The sequence below is a fragment of the Agelaius phoeniceus genome, chromosome 4, assembly GCF_051311805.1.
Source record: "Agelaius phoeniceus isolate bAgePho1 chromosome 4, bAgePho1.hap1, whole genome shotgun sequence".
Taxonomy (NCBI): Eukaryota; Metazoa; Chordata; class Aves; order Passeriformes; family Icteridae; genus Agelaius; species Agelaius phoeniceus.
The window spans coordinates 52,287,924-52,312,311 of record NC_135268.1 but is presented as its reverse complement, the minus strand read 5'-3'; the positions used below and the strand labels follow the sequence as shown (position 1 = coordinate 52,312,311).

The following is a 24,388-nucleotide window of genomic DNA, read 5'->3' as shown; positions in this document are numbered from 1 at the left end:
CAATGTATGTACATGTTGTCTAATAAAAACTGTGTACTACACATACTACAAAGAATTTGTACATAGAAGAAAAAAAGAACAAAACAAAAATTCCTGAAAATGAGACCCATATAGTGTGTTGAATTTCCAGAAGCTTCAGGAGAAGCAGTGTCTCAATTCTGTCTGAAGATTAAGGTCTGGAAGGACTTTTAATTTTTTTTTTTCTTTTTTTAGCATTCTCAATATAAAACACAGCTGTTTATCAACCTCTGAAATTCAAAAACAGAGCTCAAAACAGACCCTATGTGACACTGCTAGGAGCACTGAAATAATAAAAAACAGACCCTAAACAGGATTGTGCACTGATAATCCCACCTCAGCTAGCCACAACTTGCTTCAAGGCTCCTTCAAACTATTCATACAGCAAAACCCATTTTTAATGCCCTTTACAGATCACAGTCATCTGTGAGAACATAATGTAACAAATTAAGCATTGTAGTATCACAGACGGACACAGGCTGAGAGGAAACAACTGCAAAGAGCTTCCTGTCATTTGTGGTTTTTCATTCCCTTCCTTATGAAAAAATTAAGAATAATGTTGACTATTTTTTAAAAGCTCTGCATCAAATATAACAGAAAGTTAAAAATCTTGATATTTTAAATCTAAGACACCAGCATGGGTTAAAGCACAGATTTCTGTCTTTCTCATTTAAATATGAAACTAAAGTAGTATTTGCAATTGTCCTTTCTGAAGAAAAGATTACTGCTCTGAAGTACATCACACTATAAACCAACATTCTCGCTACCTCCATAAACAAAAACTTAGAGGCAAAAAGATTGCATTTTACATTTAGATGGTGCAAAAATTAAATTTCACTCAATCACTGAAGGCTAAAGGAAGTCAGAAGCAAGCTTAAGAATCAGTATTTTTTTATTTACTGCTTTGTAGTATAAAAGTTGTATATAAACTATTTTGTTAAAAATACATTTCATAAGCAAATTTAAGAAAAGCAGACTAATATGGCAATATGCATACCCCTACAACAGCATTGTAGTGTTAAAGGCAATAAAACAGGCACAGTTTCTAAATCCTCTCTTGCTTAGGTAGCAATGCATAAATTCAGTTCTTGCACATATCATGTCTCATAATACCTTACATAATTACTTTATACAGGTAAACAATATTTTACATACCCAACATCTTTCCATCCCTTTTATTCTATGTATTTTCAATAGAATCAAAATAGAAACTACTTTTAAAATAAGTAAAAAAAAATACATATTACCATTTAAACTTTCTTACATCCTTTTGCCATTTATTTGCCATACTAACCCATCATGCATCAAAATACAATATCAAGACAAACTGCCCATTTTTTAGAAAAAGCTTTGGGGACAGTCTGTAACTTTGCATCTTCTTTCTGGAAATTATTTGAAAACTGCTGTTTTCTCAAATGCTCCCTTTTCCCAGTATGCATTTTTATAATCATAGCTATCAATCTCTTGGAAATTGAAAGCTTATTGCTACAACCAATACTAATTATATCTTCTAGAAATATTCTTCACACAAATAATCATGTGAAGCTTAATGTGCGCCTGTAAAATGAGGTTGCTGTTCATGTTGTACTTAAATATTGAAGAGTTTTCAGAAGCTGATTTTAAATTTATGGAAGCAGGGAGCAGCGCTAAACACTGAAGTTAGAGTCCCAGTCAAACAGTTATTCTGAGTTCTCAAGGACAGACAATTATTTCTAAAAATATCCATTTTCAAAAGAACAATATAACATTTATTATTTTCAGTGTTTGGGTTGGTAGTGGTGGGTTTTTTGGCAAATATAGCATTGCTGAAAAGTACACATTGATAGGACCAGTCAGTATCTTGTGGATACACACAGAAGGAAGACCATCAGCAGCACATACTTGCAGCAAGAGTGAAAAAACTTGATGTTTCCTGGCAAGACATGAGAGTAACGAATACACAAGCAAGAAGAGTAATTTTGTACACACTGATTGTTAACACTGCATACATAAATCAATGAAGAAACACAATTCTCAGATATGAAGAAGAAACACAATTTAGAGCTCTTGTTTAAAAAGACTGAAGGTATCAATTTAAAATAAATCCATTTCAAAAACATACACTGATTTTCCTTGAGTTCATAAAGCAGATTAAGTTATAGTTCTCAGAATATAGTGCAATCTCTACTAAAAAGCATTATATTAGAGCTTATATTCTTAGGCACTCAGAACAAATGATACAATTTTCTGTTACACAGAAAAGCTTGCTGAAGTATTACAGAGATTTCTCTCCCCAGAATAAGTAACGGGACAAAGCTAAGATCATAAGTAGATACAGAAAATTAATAGGAGAATACCATGGTAATTTTAGCATTAAGTCACACTTAAAATATGAAAGGAGTAACACTGGCTTAAGATTTTTTTGCCAATGAATACAACTACCCTCAGTCCAATAAAGCCACTCTGAAGCACTTTAGTATATATTCCATAAATTTTTTAATGCCCAATATTCCATATCTTTATCTAAGGCTTGAAATATGTTGCCTTAACTTAACAAGGAACCTGTGGGTAAGAACAAGAAAAGAAAAGCAAAACCATTAGGCACTCTTCAAATATGAGTGAGCAGTTACAAGAAAACAGGAGAACACAAGGCAATGAGAAAAGTAACCTCACCAAGAGTTCATCCAACTGCATACAAAAAGATGCTCTTCAGCCTGTGTCAAGTAGTAAGAGAGAGATATGGGTCTGGGGAACAACAATTTAATTTAACATCTGCATATAACTGAACCAGTCTCTACTGTGAGGTACCCTGCACAGAGTTGGGTTTATGTACTGAAGGCACACATGCAGATTTGGCTGACAATTATTTCCTTGTATGTTTTACTTGGCTACAAGCAGTTAGATTAAAAGAATATTTTCATCTTTCAAAGACTGGCTTTTATCTTCAGCAAACGCTTGTCAATTTTGGAGTGGGCAGAACAGAAGAAAAATCCAGATGGACCACTGGGGTGAATGCAGTTTATCCATGAGGTAATTGTATAACTCTTTATACTGAGCTCATAAATGCTTGTCTTAAAAAAGTTTAAGACTTGATAAAGCTTTTACCTTTCCTGTCCAAAAACTTTCACGTATGTTTTCTTTCCAAGATGAAGCCATTCATTATGATGTCCACACAGCTCAACAGTATTTAAGTGTCTAAATCTCACTACTTTACTGGTCAAAAACCATTAAGTGTTTAACCTTGCAGGAATGACATCACAGAACTTTTAAAATACTACATTGCCATAAATACATTTCTTAAAATAGTATGCATCTCTTGGGAGTTTTCAGTTTTCTCCAAAGTGCTTGCAGACAATCTTCTTCTAAAAGTTCCACCTGTAAGAGAAGAAAACAGTTCTAAAAATAAACCTAAATAGCAAAATTAGTTTTAGGATGGACACACCAATTAAAAAGTTAGCAGGTGCTCTGAAATGGAAAAAAAAAAGCCACAATTGCATGAAGTAGTTGCCATGCATTCCAAGTTTAGCATGTGAAATCATAAAGAAGAACTAAAAATTGAGCTAGTACTCTTGAAATGCATGGACAAACACATGGACCAACTGACAAATCACACCACAACGTTAAGCACTACAAATGGAAAATGTTACATAGCTTCAGTGTACCAGTACCAGTCTCTGTTTATACCCAGTAGCTTAAAATGGATTTCCAAGAGCTCAACTCAAAGTTTTGACTTCAATTATCAGCTGTGTATCTACCACTCTTTATGTGCCATTAAGCATATTTGAAATGTATTAACTGAAGAAATGGAGTCTGCTGAGAACATGAACCTTGAAGACATAGAGAAGACATGCCACAACTTTCAATGATACAGCCAGCAAGACACTAGATAAGCTGAAACACTGAAGAGGTCGCTTCAGAACACATCAGTTTAGGGAAAAAAACCCTGGACTTGAGAGCGACAGTAAATACAGGCAGTCAGCAATGCTATTTCATCCAGGTACTGTCCCACTCAGGAATTCCATCTCATACAGGAACTCTCAGTAACAGTGGTTAAAGTCAGCCACAAATCCTCTGAATGACAGAAAAAAAAGCCTCTGAATGACAGAAAAAACTTTTCTACAAGCAGTTAAACACACATTTATGTCTGCCTTCTTCCTCTGCATCTGAAGATCTGAGTCAAATTCCTCCAAAGTATAAGCTTTCATCAGAAATGTACTGACTAGAGGCACAGAAGTCTTAAATGCAGTTTATCTATTCAGTTTCAGTAAATTGGGCTACAATAATTTATTAGAAGTCTGAAATAAGTAGCTGAAGTAAAGGTCTGACTACTACCTGTTTACATGTGAGCAGCTTCTCATGACAGAAGACAAAAACTGATCTAGAACCATGCTAGGGAACCTTTTTCAAGCAAGATCTGTTTCTTTTTTGTAGTGCAAATCAAACAGACCTGGCTAGTTTCCCAGATGATTTACAAAATAGCTCTGTTGGACTAGAGAGACCATTAAAATATTCTGCTGAACCATTTCTTTGCTATTAGAACATTTGTTTTCAGAAGAAGCAAAACTTTAATCCTAAGGGGAGGTTCTAACAATAAAAAGCTGCCATAGATGGACAATTTTTTTACAGCTTTACTATCATATTTCTCTAGAGAACAGCTTATTTTTAAATTAAAGTAGTAATGGTTTAAATTTATAGAACTTTTAGGTAATTACAGGGAACAGCTTTCCTATTTAGGAGAGGAAAGAACAAATTAGAGAGAAAAATGGACTACATAACATTTTGAGTGATTTCAAAATGATGGGTTTTTTTTAATCAAAGTGCACTGGAATTTATTTTCATATATGCCCTATTCTTTCTATTTCTTGTGCTTAAAGAGAAGATAACTAGCTTGTTATCTTCTCTTTAAGCACAAGATATTAGAAAAAAAAATCATATTATGAACAATCTGATGAGATTTCTCTATCTCCCACTAGAGATATAGAAAAGAAATAAAAATAGTCACAGAATTAACAAAACAATTAGCTGGGCATGGAAATGCCAGTCTAGTGAAGGAAGACGTTATCTCCTATTGCATTTAGCTGATATTGATTTTTAAAAAGGAAAGAAATAGGAATCACATCAACATAAAAATACTTTGAGCACAAGGACATCATTCTGAATCAGAAAATAAGAGTACTGTTTCCCTTTCACTGACATCTGTAGATCCTTCACAGATTTCAGTGCAACAGTGAAACAGCAGCACTAGGCACCTGTGATTTGCCAAAATGTGCTACAGATCAAAAGGCAAAACACTGGCATAGACAAGTTTGGTCTTATAAATGTCCAGCAATAAAGATGCTTATTCCAATTTCCTAATTTTTGAAACCTGAGCTCCCCCTCCTTGCAGTTTAGCCTACCACTGTCTTCATATTTACTGGGGGAAAAAAAAAAAAACAAACCTCATTACCCTCCGTAACTTTTTTATTATTTGGAAGCATACCACATCTCCAAGTCTCCTTTCCTCTACAGCAATGTTTCCAAAAACCTGGGTATAATTTAGTGATGAGGCATAGAGGCCAGACAAATCCATTCTGTTTAGTTCAACAGTCAAACCTGTGCTGCCACTAAGGGTTGGAAGTATCCCACTGCATAAGAGCTCTCTACTTTAACCTCAAAATACGCAAGGGCATTTGAGTCTCACTGCTTTTCTAAACAGACCAAATTTTCTCTTGTGCATTTCCCTCTTCCATTTGATGTAACCAATAGTTTGACACAGCATCATTTAATCCTCTCTCTCAGCATACAGAGAGTTTGGCACTGTGCATTTTGTTCACTTTCTTCAAGTCCAGCACCTTTACTATGTCACCCCAGAGCCTTTTTACTCAAGGGTCAAGTCTGAATTTTGAATCACATTTGTTTAAAATCACCTTTCCCCTTCATATTATCCATCAGCATATCATCAAATAGAGGCAAACCATATTAACTTCCAGGGTTTTTTTCCCCTAACATTCTAAACTGTGAAAAGAAAAAAACCAACACAGTGAGGATTTAATTTCAAAACCATGCTGTGCATGTTTTTCACATGCTCAATAGAGTAACTCAAGCAATTCACTGAAGTTTAATGACTCACAAGAAAACCCCAACCGCCAGGCTTAGTTAGATCCCTGTGAGATCAGCAGTTTCATGTGACTCCACTGCTATTAGTCAAAGCTCCACAGATCTATCAGAGAAGTATCTAGTAAGCAATCATCTCATACAAGCATGCAGTACAAAACAGCAAGTATAAGGAAGCCGCTATAGTTATTGAATAACTGTAGCTATCCCAGTGATAACACTGTCAGCAGCACTTGTTTGTTTTGGACAATAAGTACATTGCCACTAAATCTGAGCCATTGCCAAAATTTTTTTCTTGCCAAAAAATTAATATGCAGACATTTTATCTGTTGGACTAGTGATGCCACACCCACAAAAGTTATTTCAACACCTAATTACAAAATCTGAATAAACAATTAGATAAGAATTTGGTGGATAAAAAAAGCCTTTCTTAACTTATCATTAACTGAGTGACCACATATAATTTTTGCAGACTTGTGTAGAGAATTTTGAAATTGAAAGTTGAGTTTTCAGACAGAACTGATGCATTTTCAACTGTGCTGATTACCTTCACATATTTCACAACATAACACCTCCAGTAGAAGTTCCAGATGTTCAGATGTTTGATACCTGCCTTTACTCTGAGCTCCTCCTCTCTTGCACGTCCTGTTTGGCAGGCGTGGCGGGCGCTTCGCTCACGTCCTGTTTCGCTGGCATCTCCCCGTTGACGCTCTCCACACCAGTAACGGACATCAGGCTCTTCCGCTCCTTCGAGTTGGACTTGTGATCCACTTTTGTGACTCGAAATCTGAGGTGAGCAAAAGAAAGTGCACTTGTATTTCCCCACAGATGAGTTAGATCATTCTCAGGAGCAACAGCATAGGCAGAAACAAATTTCCGGGTCCCCAGAACAAGATGTCAGAGCAGGCACCTACATGGACACTGCTTCGCTTCAGAGCATCTTCCTTCCTATCACCTACAGGTTTTTCTAGTTCTCACTACTGCTGAATCACACTTTCTCAGGGAATTGTGTTTTGAAGCAGAATCCAGAGATTGCATACCACTTCTTAGAATAATGATTTTCTAAGACAACTACAATATAAGGTAAGAATTAAAAATAACAAATAGAATGAAGTGGTTTCTATAGCCTCACACTTACTTGAGAAATATCAAATTCAGAGAAATTTATTAGTGTGCAATTCTTGTTTCTTTTAGCCTGTATCAAATGAGCAAGAGCCTTAAATTTACACCCACAGTAAATCTCCATCTTTCTATGTAGTTCTTAAAAAAAAATAAAAATCACATTTACTTCTTCCAGAAATAACTTCAGTCTAATAGTAACAGGGTGATTAAAAAAAAAAAAAGATCACCAATCTTATAAAGAGAGCAGAATTAGTGGATATCTGATCCAACATTGGTCACTGTAGCATTCCAAGAGAAGTATACAACAAAATGACCCAAGCCTTACCTTCCCACAGAAAGGACTGTAACTTCTCCAATACGACTTCTTCTGTTCTCTTTAGATTTTTGAGCTGGCTTTATAAGGTGCCATCGTTTGTGACTACAGCGAGTACAAACATCCTTTTCCACCACTCCTCCAACAGTATGGAAGTGATGGGCTTTGCAGTTGTGTCTGAATGGAACAACACCTGGTGACAAAGGAGTCCCTGGACTCACTGGACTCTCAGGAGAGGTAGGAGATAATGGGCTGTAGAAAAAAAGAAATAAAGAAAATTTATGTTTACTATAAAATACGATTTCTTAAAAAGGAAAAAGGATGAAATCCAACCTTCAGTTATGTCTAGTGAATAACCAGTTTTTACAGGAAACATATATTTGTGAGGATGTGCAGCTTACAGTTCCCTCCAATATTATATTTTCGCAATTGGAATCACTTTCACAAACTGATTCAGCTGCAGTCATGTGGTTAAGGTAACTAACACAAAAGACAAGAAAAAAAAAGAGGGGAAAAATAGTCAGCCTAAATAGAAGAGAATAGGTTACATGAACTTATATTGAAGGAGACATTTAATAAGCTGATTACACTCACAAAAGAACTGCCTGGGAAAACTATAAAGTATTTCAGAATTGTTACAGGATCTCAAGGAACTCCGAGAAGAAGAGCACAGAACCACAATACTGAAAGGAGGCAAAACTAAAATGTGTACCACAATGACAAGAGGAAACAACATCATCCAGTTTCAAGGGAAAAAATAAAATTTTAAGTACCTAGAAAGAAAAAGCAGTACAACCTCCAAAAGGCATTTGAGATTAACTAATAGAATCAATCCGATTTTCCTCAAAAGCAGAAAAACAAACAGATAGCATTGATAGAAACCAGTTGTACTTTTCTTGGACTTTAGCATCAATTTTAACACTGTCTTGTAACACAGCAGACAAGAGCTCATGAAAGGTGAAATAACTGTACAGCAGCACCTTGTAAAAACAAATTAAAAACACATACAGAATGTAATATATCTGTAGTTGCTGTGAAACTGCAAAGTCATACTAAATGTGGGGGGTTTTGATCCTGGTTATATTCAGTGCTTTAAATAGTTCACTGGGTAACAGAACAGAAGAATAGCTAAAGTACCCACAGACTTTGGGTAACCCATAGCAACTGCAGAGGTCAAGATAACAAATTAGAATGATGAGAAGAGAACACATATATGAAAGACATTCACACATACACAAATCTTACTAAAAATACAGGATGTATTGCAGTAAGGACAACATAAATTCTCAGTGTTTTAGCAGAAAGCCTTTACCCAAATCTAGACCAAAAAGCAATCAGACAGATGACCATTCTTCAGAAAAAGAGGATCATGAGTAGAACATGAATCATAAACAACATTCTTGCTTAAAAAGGACAAAACAGTGGAAATAACAGAAGTATAACCTGTGAACCTAAATTTACAATACTCAGCATTAATCATGCCAGATCTGATCCTACCATGCAGGTTTAGAAATGTTATTTCAAGAAATACAAACAAACTGCAGAGACTCCAAAGGAGAACAGAAAGAACAAATTAAAGAAGTAAAACATGCCAGAGAAGACTGGGAGTTACTTGGATGCTCATATCCAAAATAAAAATATTGGCAAGAAATATTTAATGGTCTACAAATAAATAAGAAAATGCTATTAAGGAAAATAAAAGCAGTTCAATACCTGAAGCACAGACAGAACTAATGGCTTCAACTGAGAGAAGGGTAGATTTTACTCAGCCATAACTGTTTCTATAATTAGAAAGTTTCATAATGCACTGAACTTGCAAAGAAATACAGACGATCTCTACTTGATTACAAAAGGTTCAGGATCTATCAGATTCTGTAAGAGCAATCATTTTCTCTCCTCCTTACTCTTCATATTTTAATTCACCACTGAAATTATAGTCTAAAATGCCCAAGATAACATTACACATGACTATGCAAAAAATTCAAATAAATTTCTCAACAGAACCACAGACATTTAAGAGTATCTATACTTGAGGAGAAATCCCTTTAGAAATTCAGGGGTCATTTCAATAACCAAGCCTCTCACCATGAGAACAGGTGTTTAATGGTTCTATACTCAACTCTTCGTTTTGCTGAAACTATATACCCCTTTTATAGGTCACACAATACTACTTGAACTTCCATCTCCTCTGCCTTGAATATGAAGTTATATACAAAGAGTATTGAGAGTCTAGACATAGGTAAAAGTGTACAAATGTACAAATACAAGCACTTTTACACATATGGTGCATCTACAAGTTTTTTTACACATACAATGCATCTAAGGCAGAGATGCTTTCTCTACATAATTACCTGTGCAGTGAAAAATCCTAACAGGTAGGTCAACCAATCTCTATTGCTACAATTATAAAGAAAAAAGTAAACCAAAAGCAGACACAGAAGAAGATGTCTCTTGTAAGTTAGCACCTATACAAATGAAATGAGTGCTGTTCTGTTCTTTGAAGCCACAGTAGCTTTGGACTAAGCCACCTTGTAGGTAACTCCACCCCAAAGTAAACCAGTATTTGCAGCATCTGTAATTTTTAGACCAAAATGCAGAAAAACTGTATCATGCACCTAGAACACGTAACCAGAAGAGCCAGTCACTAACCCAGGGTATATGTTACAATTTAAGGATTCAAACACAATGGAAAAATCAAAGTATTATTCTCTTAGCTGGTAACTCAAGCAAGCAATGTAGTCTTAGAAGAGTTCAGGAAACAAAGTCCTTTGAAAGCATATGCTTTTAGTTGCCTCAGAGAACATGCATTAAAATGAGGAGTAATTACCTTTCAGGTTCAAAGACACTGCTATCTGCTACCATGGCCTTTAACACATCAGCATTTGCTGCAATGAGAATAAACAGAACTCTTCAAAAGTGAACGGTTCTAACTTTAGAAAAAAACCAAAATTAAAGTTCCTCAAAGGTATTTCATTTAAAAGAAAGATGACTGCATTATGTATCTCCAAAAAAGCACAAAAGAAAACTGCAGAAAAAAATGTTAATATAATTCTATGGGTAACCTTAACATGAACTACTAAAATTGCAGTCCATATTGCACTCAAAGCTCCACCCCAATGCAAGCCATGAAACGCAGCCATCTGCACAAAACTCTCAAACAAAATCTCTGAATCACCTCACATGTTTAACTCAACTTCAGATTAAAAACATCAGTTTAAGTGAGCCCCACAAAATGAAAATTCATTATCAGCCAAGAACTATCAATTGCTCATTTCCTATCAAAACACATGAATTACCTAATCCCAATCTCAAGGAAAAATACACAAACTCAAAGCACTAATAGTCTGAAAAAAACCCCGAACAACAGAAAAAATCCCCAAACAACAAAATCCAAAAATCCCCACATGCAAACTCAAAATCATTGCTTTTCCAGAGGACTAATTCAGAGGTAACTGAAAGCAAGTTCAGTGGTCAGAACTCTGATTTATACAAATGCAAAATCAAAAGGCTGACTGCTCTTGTCCTATAAAAACATCCTGTCTCCTAAACATTTCTTCTATTGGGCAAATACATTCTGAACTAACCAAGCATTCCATGGGGTGCTTGGCTATGATTTTGTTTTCTCAGTCACATCTTATCCTTTACTTTGCAGACAAATGCAGATAACACGTACAGAATTCAACATTAGTGCTATATACCAAATCACCCATTAGTGCTATATAAATACCCATTAGTGCTATATACTGTCTCAGTTATGCACAAGCCTCTCACCAGACAAGAGCTGCAAGAATCACTTCAGGACAAGAAGTTAAATCTAGTCAAAACATAAAAGTTTCCACAGGCTTTAAACACTGCCACTAAGAAAGCAACATTGAGCTTTTACTTCACAAAGCAAAAGGCTGAACCAAAAAGACCCAAATACCTAAACAGTTAAAATATATGGAAATGCATGACCTGAATTTACCATACAAAACAATTTTCAAGTAAGCAAGAAACTTCCCTATTGTCCTTGAAGTTACTGCCTTGTAAAGACAATTTCAAAGAGCTAAGAATGAACAAATTGGTTATTAAATGAAAGCACGTGAACATACCATACGTCAGACTATCCAAAAAAACATATTTGTTATAGAACACCATCACAAGGGCTGCTAACTTCAATGGCAGTAACTTCAATACTGTACCTTCATTTTTCATGATGTAGTTAACAATTTGTCCCACAGTGTCACTATTCTCATGTATAGTTTCATTCATTTCTGTGCAAAGAAATAAATATGTTGTCAGTATCTTGGCCTTATGAATCAAGAACTGAACTATTTTAAAAATAAATAATGATAAGATAGTCACAACCAAAACTGAACACAAACCAGAAGAAACTACATTTCAAAAAAGAGGTGAGATTTTTTTGTCACTTGGAGGGAAAGCTTAGGTAGGACTTTATCGTCCTTATTCAGTAAAAACTATAAACACAGGTTTATCATCTCTACAGTAGCCCAAACAAATTCAGCAGAGAACTAATTAAGCTCAGTGTTTTCATAAACATACTTCAAAATTCCTTCTCCAGCTAGTAAGGAGGAGACAAATAAGAGAGCAGCATTTCTAATCCTAACAACAGGAAGGGGAAAAAAACCAAACCAAAACAAAACAAAACAGTCTCAAACTACTATTCTAAAGCAGGTACTATCCACTTTTATTATGAGGGGGATTCAATTTAAGAATATTTTTTAAGAAGATTCAATTTAAGATTCAATTTTCACATCTTCAAGGACATAACAATTGATTAATTAAAAAAAAAAACCTGAAAACTTTTACCATTAGCAATATTAAACCCCCCCCCCCCCCCCAGAATAATCAGCAAAGAGTGAAGATCAGTTGGGGAACTAAAACAATGAAGAGGCAAAACTGTGTCCTTCCCTAATAATTGTTATAATGCTTTATTTAAAAAAAATGGGATTGAGGCAAGTTTGATAGGCTAGACTCTAAATTCTTCTCTTATGTAGTAAATTAGGAGCTTCCCCACCTCTGTACCCATGCTTCATCTTACTACCTGCAACTTTGGAATGTAACTTAGAGGCAGCTCCTTCCTGCCACTGAGACATGGGGGATGTCCCCATTTCATTACCACTCCCCTGTTCCACCCAGGGGAACTATCAGATCAGATAGCTCCACTCACTGCACAGCTGCCCCAGGCAGGTAATGCCTAAGAACACACTGACACATCGTTACTGCACCACATGGGTCTACCCTTACCACAGAGCCACTGTAATTTGCACTCATTATCAACCTACTGAATGAAATTAATTGGGAGAAAGGAAGAGGAGTATTTACAAGTGACTTTTGTTCTTACTTACATTTTACAAATGCTATACCATGTTATAGCCCTTCCCACCTGGTAACACCCTTTTTTTCCCCAAGTAAGAATAAATGGGAAAAAGGAACAATAAAAACAAGGGTACAAATGAACAAATGTTAGGATAAAAAAAAAAGGCATCCTGAAGAAAAAAATTATAAGTAGCATTACATAAAACAGAATAAAGATATTCAGTCCAAAGGCTTGGTTTTATAAAGAGAGGGGAGAAGTGAATGACAGCACAACAGGAACAAATAAGATTGCAAATCATAAAACTAAGATTTTAGGCTTTAAATGGAAGCTTTTTGCCACTTCTCAGCTAGCACCATGTACAACAATACTTTGTTGTTAACAGCATGTAAAATGCAGAAAAATGATCTGGTAACCCCATCTGTGGAGTTGCAAACAAATATAGGGATACTTTGATCCCTCTCTAAGCTCTTACTTAATGTTAGCAGACTCGCATGGGAAAAGCGGAACACGCCTGGATTTGACTGGCAGAGATCAAACCCCAAGTGACATGTAGTAACAAAAATATTATTCTTAATACTGCTTTGATGTCAAATATAGACACAGAAATGACAGAAGTCCTACAATAAATTATTTCATAGTAGTTGCAATGTAGAGAAATAGGAATTTGTTTATTAGACTTGATTACCTATTTTTTCGTCAATTTTTTCTTCTTCTAGTTCTTCAGCTTCTGTTGTACAACGGTATCCTTTTTTCTTAAGGATATGGCAGATAAGGATCCCCAAGAGACCCATGATGAAGAAAACAGGAACCAAAGCAAAGGCAATGTACTCTAGGTGTTCAGGCTTGCCATCATTGCCATCCACTTTAGTTGTCAAAGTAGTTGTCTGTAAGCCATGGCTTGACAAAACCCATGGAACCTCTCCATCTATGTAAATCAATAAATAAATGTATCACTATACACTGTAAATCACTTGAAAAAATTCAGAAAATTACAAGCATGACCAAATCTCCACAGTACCCTCTGCAGTGAAGAGGAAAACACATCCTCTACTGGCTGACAACTTACACCAGAAACAGCAAATATTCCCTCTTCACCAAACAATTACAAACACCTAACACTCAAAAAACCTGCATGATATTTCTTCAATATAACAGTGAAGAACCAACCATACAAGCCTGACAGGCTTGTGATCTCAAATAAAGGGCTCACATGGTTCACAGAAGAATAACACTACCATTGCTCCTTGTTCACATCAGCGAGGAAAATGCTATAATATTCCTCCGGTCCAGGAGTTCATGCAAAATTATCAATAAAATGTGGATCCTTCCCTAATATGAGAGTAAATACAGGATTTAATATTGACCCTTGCATAGAAAAATTATCAGGTGTGAAAGAAATAGCCTTGATTTTACTTTTCTTTTGACAGTGGAAATTCTCAAAAGAGCATCCACCCCCTACTTATCAGAATAAGGTGGACTCATTGTTTGTCTGAGATCTGGAAATCATTTTGTATTTAAACTTGACATGAAGGAATTCTTTTTGCTTGCAAAGAATTTAAGTTGAAGCATTGTCACACACTATACCCACATTTAAGCACTTTTGTTTCATTTAAGTTCTGAATTTCACAGATGTAAACTCTATGTTATAAACTGGGATTGTGACCTATCAAAAGTATAGAATATTTACATTAGAAGGGAAACTTGAAATTCATCAGTCCAAGTGCTGCTAAAAGCAGCACTGATTAGATCAGGTTTTGCACGTAAGCTCCATCCAGATAATGAACATTCCACATCTCTGAACAATCTCTTCAGTATTAACACACTTTTAAGTCCAATATACACAAAGAAACTAAGAACACAGTACCTTCTCCCATATCAAAGTATAAAATGGTAAACAGCTCAGATAAATCCAAAATTACACGTTGCATACTCAAAACCTTTGCAATCCCTTAGAGCTTATACACATTCCCCACCCCATATAATAAAGACTTACATATTACGATCCCCAACATGCATTTCTACCCTCTATTCTTCTCCTCCACTCCAGCAGAAAACAATTTTTTTTTTGAGTAGGAAATAATGACAACCAGAATGTGTTCATTTTTTTATCCATCTATTTCCCATCTACTTGTATTGAAATGGACAAGGAAATTCACAATTGTTCCATTCATCAAACTCACTGAAGAATAGAAGTCAGCAGAAAACCATTTACATGACAGGGACACTTTCACAACACAAATGTCTAGAATTATAATCCTTTCCTTTCAAAAACAGAACAAAACAAAACAAAACAAACAAAAAAAAAAGAGGAAGCCTCCAAAAATTTGCAGAAAGAGCATTATTCCACAAACATCTCCTGCACTGGCTGCATAACTACATTGCATTTGAGAAACACCAGTAAGGCGACAGACAGCAAAGAGAAGTTTGGTACTTACCCTAGTTTTCTTTATTCCTCTAGAAACAGTAAACCTTTTATTTTAAAACATTTCTGAATTTTTCAGAACAGTCTCAAATTGACAGTTGGGTAGCATGCAATATACAAAACTTGCTCAAAGTGAAAACAATGGAAATTACTTGAAATAACTGATAAACCCCAATTAGCAACAAAAAAAAAAAAAAAAAAGATGTATTAAGAATTTTGCTAAAATAATTTCCTAGGAAATAGCAGAAATGCAGCCAAACTGAAAGAAGTGCAAACAAATTACTGAACAGATCTCCAAACTAAAGTTAAGCAGAATCTGAGGATATTTGCTTTGGACAAAACCAGATGGTCTAGTTTGTTCCCAAAATCAAAAGAGAAAGCTATTAACTTTTAAGAGGGCAGCAATCCTACAGATGACTGTGTGCAGAATTTACCAATGTGTAACCTTTGAAGCTCTAACACAGAGTAGGACAACTGAAAAATACCTACAATTTAACACTTCAAGATTGCAGTTATTTTATACTGCAAGGAAACAGAAGACAGGAAAGGGTAAGGGATACAGTCATGTAACTGAGAAGGCTGATCTTACACGCAGTTTACTTGCATTCTAAGAATTTATAATTCATGCTTTAATATACCAAAATATAATTTTTTTTTTCTAACTCATCAGGTAGCAACAGCCACAAAGTATCCCAGTTAATCAACTAAAGTAGTTTCATTTACTTTCGAGGCAGGAGAAAACCATCACACCAGAGAAGTTTTACTTGGATGACTACAACATCTCAGAATCTAGGAAATACAACTGAAACAGTATAAAACACAAGCTCCTAAGGGTATTAATAAATAAGCACCTTTCCTGTTCAAATCTAAGACAATACAACACGCAGATACTTTGGATTTTGTTGCACAGTATTGATTTTAAGAATGAATGGGAAACACCTCCCTTCTATCAACATCCACTTGCTAGTCAAGCCATTTTGTGGAAGGGTCATAAAATTTATCCAACTCAACTTTGGGTTTTCTGCCTCTCTTTGTGGCAAGAGTGCCATGGATTGCCCAAACAAGTATCTATTTTCTCCATAACCATGGCAGGAAATTCCCACCAAACAGAGAGAGCAAGGGGGCCTTATAACATGGCTAGAGGTCCATGCCTCTGGCTTTCCATGTCATGGTTCACTGCAATTCTTCCAGATCCAAAGTGGTTTTCAGAGGTCCCTTCCCATTCAGTTCTCTGCTACCCCAGTCACTGTGCTCCTGACAGACTGTAATCCTAAAAATAGTTTTTAACTGGATTACTGAGATAACCTTACAAGCAAAGCAAAGCACTCAGCTTTCATTATCAAACACCCTACACAGTCTGCCCTCAAAACCCTCAGCAGTTATGCCATAATGCAAAGCCAAGCCCTGAGGACCCAAACAGGCAGCACATTTTATGTGCCAAGTCACAGCTCCATCATTCATTGTGCATTCCCCATTCCCTTTCCCCAGAGGCACATTACACTTCTGTCAGACTGCTGACAGTTCACCTCAGTCTCGTGATGCATGATGCTGCTCCTCAAAGGTTTTCATCAGGCCATAGCAATCTTCCTTGACTTGAGTCAATTCATAAAGAACTGATTTGTTTCAGTGCTTTGCTGTCCTGGCATTTTTATACACCAGTCATTGTATACCAGTCTACATATGCAACACTTGAGGATGTGATCTAAATGAAATTATTTAGAAGTGATATTCGGCACACTTAGTAATGTTTAAACTGAAAATAATAAATTGCACTCATGCTACTCATTCAGATCCCATGTACTCATTTGCTTTAAAAAATAATATATGCCAAGTACTGAGGTTGAATGTTGCCTGCCCTTACTTCATCCTTACCTAAGAAGTAAATATAAAGATAGTCAACCTTAGACAAGTCTTTTGGTTCTAATCACTGTTACTCAGATACTTTGGTAGTGTTCTTCCACCTCAGCAATTGCTCAAGACAAATGACAGCACCTTCAGGAAACAGAATAAAAGAGGAAAAAAGCTAGCAGATAACTGGAAAAATATTTCATGCTTCATTCAATTGCAATTTTAACATGGCATAGACAAATATTTCATAAAGCACATGAGAAATTTCTAGAAATATTTAATCTTAATCCTATTTTGCCTAAAGTACAACTCAGATCCTTGAAAAAACAAATCATTTTAATAACCAAGATCAAAACAGTTTAGTTCTTATATTAGCAGTATACAACTCAGCATTAAAATAATGCAGTTTTTCTAAATCTCCTATACTAAATCTAAGTAGAATCTACACCCATCTGATTACTTCAAGCACTTGTTTTTGTATTGTTTAATTTAGAGAAAGTGGCCCATAAACAACAACGTAATCTTCTCTCTGCTCTACTGGTAAAAAATCCTCTTTAGTTACTCTGGATTTTGCCCATTATCCCCATGCCATTTACCTTTTATGGCATGCCTTTTAAAAAGGTTGTTTACTTGTTATGAATTTGGTTATTTGAGCAATCTACCTGCTAAAAATAGGTACATATATATTCACTATCTTCTTGTCCATTAAGTTTAAGGAGTAACAGGATCATATTCCCTGCTTTTAGGAATGAAAATGAAACATAGATATCAATCTCACAGTATACAGAAACAAACTATTGTTGGCCTTAATGTTAATTAATATTTAAACAAACTAAATATGATCACATACAACCTATTTCAGTCCAACACAACTGAAATATGGTATGGCACATGATCTGCTCAAACATCTCAGCTAAGCACAGCTGGAAAACAATGCCTCAGTAGCAATATCAGCTTCGACGTTTCTCTCCCTCCTCCTCACCATTAATGGGCCAGTCTACCCAGCAGCAGAAAAAAGGACCATCACTTAGGGTTCAAAACACTTAAAAGAGAATATTGTTTGCAGTGGGGGTGGGGGGGGGGGGGGGAGGGTTGGCTCTTTTGGGGGCTTTTCTGGTGCTTTGTCTTTTCCCTTCTTTTGTACCTGGATCACTTGTGGATCAAATCACCCCACAGACTTACACACTGCTGCTAAAAACATTGCTTAAGCTTTCTGAGGCAATGGCACAAGGAGAAAAGATCAGGCAGCCTGTGAACCCAGCTCCCCCTGCAAGGAAAAGATACCTGATGATGATATGTAGTCATCCTCTCCTGGCTCTACAGGAAGTGTATTTTCAACTAAATTAAATACTAACAACACTTCCTACCTTCAGGACAGATATCAAAGGTGGATGGATCATGGAATGATTTGGAAAGGACTTTAAGGACTATGTAATCTCAACCCTGCCACCATTGGCTAGGACACCTTCACTAGATCAGATTGCTCCATCTGGATGTGCTCGTTCATTTACAGCATTCATTTTACATTACATTACATTTACATAGTATCATTTAGCGTAAAACTTCTTTATGTTAAATTACATGCTTTTAAATTCAGGCATAAAAATAAAAACTCCTTGTTTATTAGCTAAATTTCCTAAACACACACTAAATACCTCAATCTCAAGAATTTAAGAAACTAACTTTACTTTTAAAGTTGAGTTTTAGTGAAGTTAATTCAATGCCAGCTTGTATCTCCTAGCATTTCAGAAGTGGTGGATATTTCCTTAAAAGAAAAGAAGTTCTAAATCCATTGTATACTTTCATTCAGTACCTTCAACTTACTCAGAGATACAACATTTTATTAGAGCTGCAGTAGAGGTTTCTATTATCAAGTCACATTTAATTTTTTTAGATTCTTAATTCAGGTGCTTAGCAGGGAAATCATTTAGGTAAATCATTTACTCTGATGGTAATCATGTATTCATTTAATACATGTCTTTATTTTACTGATAGTAAACTTAACAAGAAGAGTTTGATGCAACTTCAAAATAAATACACTTTTTACGAGCTATCTGATTCAAATAGTATTTATCTATTCTGGACACTACAGTCAAATTGCTTTTGCAAAACTAAGCAGATGAAATTACTAGCAATTTCAACCACAAGACAAAATATACCACTCCCCAAAACACAAACACAAAAAAATAATGAGGAAACATTAGGGCTTCTCTGCCTTACTAGTCAGGTGGTAGCTACAGAAGAGAGCAGACACACTAGAAAAGTCAGTAAAGAAGAGGTTGAAAAAAGTTTAGATATTTTCTAGAGAAAAAAACCTCTCAAGTGAAGAAAACCTATTCTCTACCACTTGCTTTGTCTATTGTTCAAGGAAATTGTACATCAGGGAATATGCTTAGAGTGAATAACAAAGGAAAGCCACCTATCATCGAAGAAGAACATTCAACACATTTGTGAATTCCGCTTAACTTCTGGCTTCCTTGTAGTAATCAGAACCTACAACCAGAAGTGAAATAAGCAGGAAGTGAGATGACAAAAAGGAAGCCAGGAAGGAACATACTGACAACTAATAACACACTGCCAACTGCCTTAGAGGTTACAGGGCTGATTAAGAATTTCTCTTAGGAACAAACTTCAAAGCCTTCATCAGATTTGTCAAAAGCAGTATCTCAAGAAAGTGAGCAGAAGGACCAGCCAAGTTTCCTTAAAGCTCATTCTAAATGCACCTCCTTAATGAACACCAACAGTAAGCCCCAGGCAGCAAGTCTCAGGCACGACATGAGACACCCAACAGATCCATGGTACCAACATTGTGCTCACAACCATAAAACACCGAGCTGATTTTCAGAGTGACTCAGGCCACAGCCTGCTAAGAGTTCTTACATTAGAGACAAAATCTCTGGCTCACCAAAGTCACTACAAAAATTTTGACTGTAGGCAAATTTTGCAGGAAGTTCTTTACTAATGCAAATTTCTTCTGAATTATACACCCTATCAACACATGCAGAAAAATTTCTGCAGAAAGTTTTAGACTGGTTTCTCTGAAAGCCTCAGGGTAGGGTGGGGATTCAGAAAGGAGGTACCTGCTATGTAAGGTAGGTCCTACTCACAGCAAAAAAAAATATAGCTATAAGTATCACTGTATAATGCATGTAAGACTCAATGATTTTGAGTGCTGAAATAATTGCAATAAGCATTGCAATTCTCTCACAGCCAGAGAAAGCTTAAGAACCAACAGGGAAGACCAAACCTAGTCAACCATCAGTCACCACACCATGAAGGCATCTGACATTATTTAGAATTCTGTGAGAAAAAAAAATTAACAGTATATAGAGCAGTTTTATCCTGTTGAGAAAGGGAAAAATTTAAATATAAAGGGAAGTAAGATTTAGCCTGTTCTTTGAGCTACACAGTATGTGATTGATAATGCTGCATTAACACATACAGACACAAAAAGCTTATGGTTCACTGTTTACCAGTACTAAATTGCAGTGCTTATGGTGTAATTGCTTTGGTCACTACTTGAGCAGCATATAGCTCCTACAGCAAAAATACACAGAACTGGGGCTTTACATTTGCATATCTGTTGGAAAATTGTTCCTCCAACTTCAGTTTTCAAATACAACACTCTGCAAACAGCTACAGTACATCTAATAAAGCACATTTCACTAGTATGGCCATTAAAAAGCAAAGAAATAAAATTCTTCCTGGACACATGAGCTATTTAGTACTATTGCATATCATTGGTTAAATTCACAAGCACAATCAGCATCTAGTGAGTAGCACTAAATCAGTGCCACCAAGCACATTGTATCAATGAATTTATGCATGCTAACAACAGTTCTTACTAGTTTACAGAAATCAAAAATCAATTTTAACGCAAACCAAAGTATCTCCTATGTGAAGAGGTATACTGTGATCTTGAGATACAGCAGATACATTGGCAGAAAGCATTTGTAAAATTCTGAGAAGAAAATTCTTTCACAGCTTTTTGCCTCTCTTGCTAGACTTGCCAATTTTTAGCCTGCATAAGAACAATCTTCTTTAGCTAGATATACATACAGCTAAGTTGCTTCTGTAGTTATTAAATCCTACAAAAGCACATAGCATACCAAGAGTTCTCCACCCACCTTCAAGTTCAATAAAGCAATCCTGAGTATAAACATTTGTAAAAAGTCAGTATAAACCTACATACACACATCCTTTCGTTTACTAAAACATCTGTTTACAGCCTCTTCAAGATACCACTAGCAGGTAAACTGTATAGTAATTATAGCATGTATCAACATGCAGCAATTCCCCGAAGTAACAGCCAAAGAGCAAACTAGTTTTTATATTTTTATATGTTTAAAATATATATATATATATATATATATATATATATATATATATATATATATATATATATGGTCATGATCAAGAAGAGAAGAAAAATCCACGACTTCTCTCCTCCTCATAGTTTACATAGAAAACCTCAGGTCCTCAGACAGCAGCTACAAGGCAACATAAATCTGAAATTCAAGGTGCATGGTGGTACTTATTTCTTTCCACTCTCCTGAAGCACTGGATGACAAGCCTTCCATTCCTCTTGCTTTCAGAAAATAAACAGCAGGCAGCAGATATCTCAAACCCTTCTGACCAAGCCTGCCTGCACCAAGTAATATACAAATATACAAAAGGAATGCCAGAAAGACAAGAAACACTTCTGGATTTATTCTTTGCTAGCAAGTATGGCCATCTTAACTGTTTCCACTAAGTTGAAAGTTCACTCTCAAACAAGCTGGTATACTCTTACTGATGCGTTTGAGCATCACAGACAATGCATTAAAAAAAAAAAAAAAAAGCAAGCACTTCAGACTAAGACTACACCAGCAACAAATTTGGTTTCATTTTGAGATTATTAGTAGCATAACAGTTGTGGTTAGACATAAACAAAGAAAATGTCATTTTAAACTAACTTCCTCTAGTGATTGTATGTGTGCAAGTGCTCTTCAGAGTTCTCAAGGGTTACAGTCAACTTTTCATTTCCAAAACCTAAACGCTAAGCCAAACTTAACCTCACAAGTGAGGATAAAATAGAAACCATTCTTTAACGCACTTCAATCTTAAGAGCCATCCGATCCCAGTCAAAGTGAATCATCTACGGAGGAGTTGTCCGACTCGAGCTCGTACAGCTCATTATAGTTTTTGGTTGGTTTTTTTTTCCCCTTGCCACTCCTGGCCATAATCCCCTACATCAGCACGCGGGGCTATCGCGACATAAGCACCGCGCGATCGCTGAGGGCATCGCAGCCCGCCCGAGCGGGACCCGGCGGCGCCCGCCCCGAGCGCCCCCGCCGCGCTGCGCTGACAGGCCGGAGAAACTTCAGCCGCTGCCGCCGCGGAGCTCTGACCTCTTCCAGCCCGCTGCCCGGGGCTGCCCGGGGCTAGGGCGGAGGGGGACGCGCCCGTGCCTTGCCGCTCTCCTCCCTCGTTCCCCGCAGGCACTCGAAAGCCGGGGACCCCGAGGAAACCGCGTCGGGCCCCGGCAGAAGCAGCGGGGTCAGCCTAGACATCCTAGCGGCGAGTGAGGCCGTACTGCCCGGCGAGTTCACAGCCCGCGCAGCGGTACAAGGGCCGCCGGCGGGGAACGAGGGGGTCGCGGATTGAAGCGTCCCGCCGCGGCGAAGGACCGAGGCCGCAGCGACCCACCGAGAGCGGAGCTGTTGCCCAGCCCGTCAGCCATCAGGCCCAGCGATGGCGCAGTCGGCGGAATCCCGCCGGTCGCCGCCGGAGCCATCCCCGACGCTTTGCCCGCGCTGGCAGCGGGGCCGTTACCGCCCTACCCTGCCCGGCCCGGCCCAGCGGCGGCGGGGCGCGCCCTGCCCGCACGGCGCCTGCGCGGGGCCGCCGGCCCGGGGCGGTGCTGCCCCGCAGCGCCCGCCCTGCTGGAGCTGCCGTGGGGAAGCGCTGAGCCTGGGTGGCGGTGCCAGCCTTAGCGGGGGGAGAAGGCCTTTGTTGTACATTCCTGTGGGGCTTACCCGAAGGCGCCCCAGACATAAGTTTAGTATTACAGCCCCCAAACGTGGTTTCCTGAGCCCAGCAACCGCAACGCTGGGGTGCAGCGAGGGTGCAAGATGGGCACGGGGCATCGTGTCCTAAAAGACCCGAGGTCACTCCTTGACCCGTTTGCACGGCATTGGTCTTGTGCCACAATGGCTCCCGAGTGCCTGGGGTCAGTGCAGGGCCACCCTCATGGAACTGCCCACGGGGCAGCCTCTCGCCCGGACAGGTTTGGGTGTGTCTCCCTATGGGTGTCAGCTGCGGCCAGGGAAGGCTTCTCTGCCGCCGCTCCCTCAGGGGCCGTGCTCGTTGTGCTGGCAGCTTCTGTGTGCCAGGGCTGTGCCAGGAGCAATCTGCACCAGCGTGGAGCCTGTTTCCTGCATGGAGGGTACTCACTGTGAGGGCAGGGCAGCGCGCCTGCCCCGAGGAGCCACGGGGCCTTGGAAGTTGTAGCCACCACAGCAGCGTTATCACCAGGACACGCAAGAATTCAGAAACTAAATGTGGCCCTGGATTCACTGCCCCTTAACAGGTGGGGCATTGCTTCCACTCACTCTGTTACCTCTTCCCATGCACCAGGCCTGAAATTCATACTTTATTCCTTAAATCTTCACTGCTAAACTTGAGCTTAATTTTATACTCTGGTAAACTAACTCCCCTGCTTAGAAGTTGGCCCACTTTGTATTTCAGCAGCCACAGCTGGACTTTCCTACTGATGTGGCATGAAACTAAAGATTTGTTCTTGTACAAGCAGAGGCAACTATAGCTTCCCAGTGCTTCCAAATAGAATACTCAAAATTATTCTAACCTAAATAATTTATTTACTTGCTATTATTGATTTTGAATACCTAAACTCCACTCATTTAAGATATAATATTGCAATAATTATAAAGACAGATTTTTGAATTTTTTTTCATCTGGTACCAACACTGTGTGCAGAAGTACTCTTATTTCTGCACACAGTGTTGGTACCAGATGCAAAAACATCTGTTCCAACTGGACCTATCCACAGATACCTACCTCGGAATACCAGACTGCCAGCTTCCTGTCTGGGACAATCACCCCTATTGATATCTCCTCCCCTCACTACCTCTCAGTCTCCTTTTCTAGTAAAAAAAAATATGCAGAAAATTATGTTCTGAAAAATAGTACATTTCTGCAATAGAAAAAAAAAATAAGTGCTCTGGAAATAATAAAAGTTTTAAGCCTTTTCCTCTGTGCTTGACTGTCAGCT

At 37.7% G+C, this 24,388-nt stretch overlaps 1 protein-coding gene across 4 annotated transcripts; it reads right to left on the bottom strand.

The window, feature by feature from the left end:
• Window positions 1-892: 892 nt before the first annotated feature.
• On the bottom strand, window positions 893-22,981 carry RELL1 (RELT like 1). Of its 4 annotated transcripts, none has more exons than XR_013182139.1 (8): window positions 22,804-22,981; window positions 13,531-13,770; window positions 11,707-11,778; window positions 10,353-10,410; window positions 7,538-7,777; window positions 6,700-6,877; window positions 6,107-6,196; window positions 893-3,372 (listed from the first exon to the last, which is right to left on the bottom strand). XR_013182139.1 is itself a non-coding variant. In XM_054633707.2 (7 exons), the coding sequence occupies exons 1-6, from the start codon at window positions 22,889-22,891 to the stop codon at window positions 6,706-6,708; spliced, it is 870 nt and encodes a 289-aa protein (XP_054489682.2). In that variant the 5' UTR covers window positions 22,892-22,981; the 3' UTR covers window positions 893-3,372; window positions 6,700-6,705. The 4 variants fall into 4 exon arrangements, 2 of the variants coding, with proteins under 2 accessions (XP_054489682.2, XP_077033740.1); XR_013182138.1 differs by having other exon boundaries at window positions 6,704-6,877; window positions 22,804-22,980; XM_054633707.2 differs by lacking the exon at window positions 6,107-6,196.
• Between the last annotated feature and the right edge of the window lie 1,407 nt (window positions 22,982-24,388).

What these genes read in the sequence shown, in the direction of transcription:
- RELL1 (XM_054633707.2), bottom strand. Translation starts at nt 22,891, where the DNA reads ATGGCTCCGGCGGCGACCGGCGGGATTCCGCCGACTGCGCCATCGCTG. An exon ending in AGTGTCTTTGAACCTGAAAG is followed by an intron (nt 7,778 to 10,352) that starts GTAATTACTCCT and finishes TTTTTTCTACAG; the next exon opens with CCCATTATCTCCTACCTCTC. An exon ending in ACAGTCCTTTCTGTGGGAAG is followed by an intron (nt 6,878 to 7,537) that starts GTAAGGCTTGGG and finishes TGCTCACCTCAG; the next exon opens with ATTTCGAGTCACAAAAGTGG.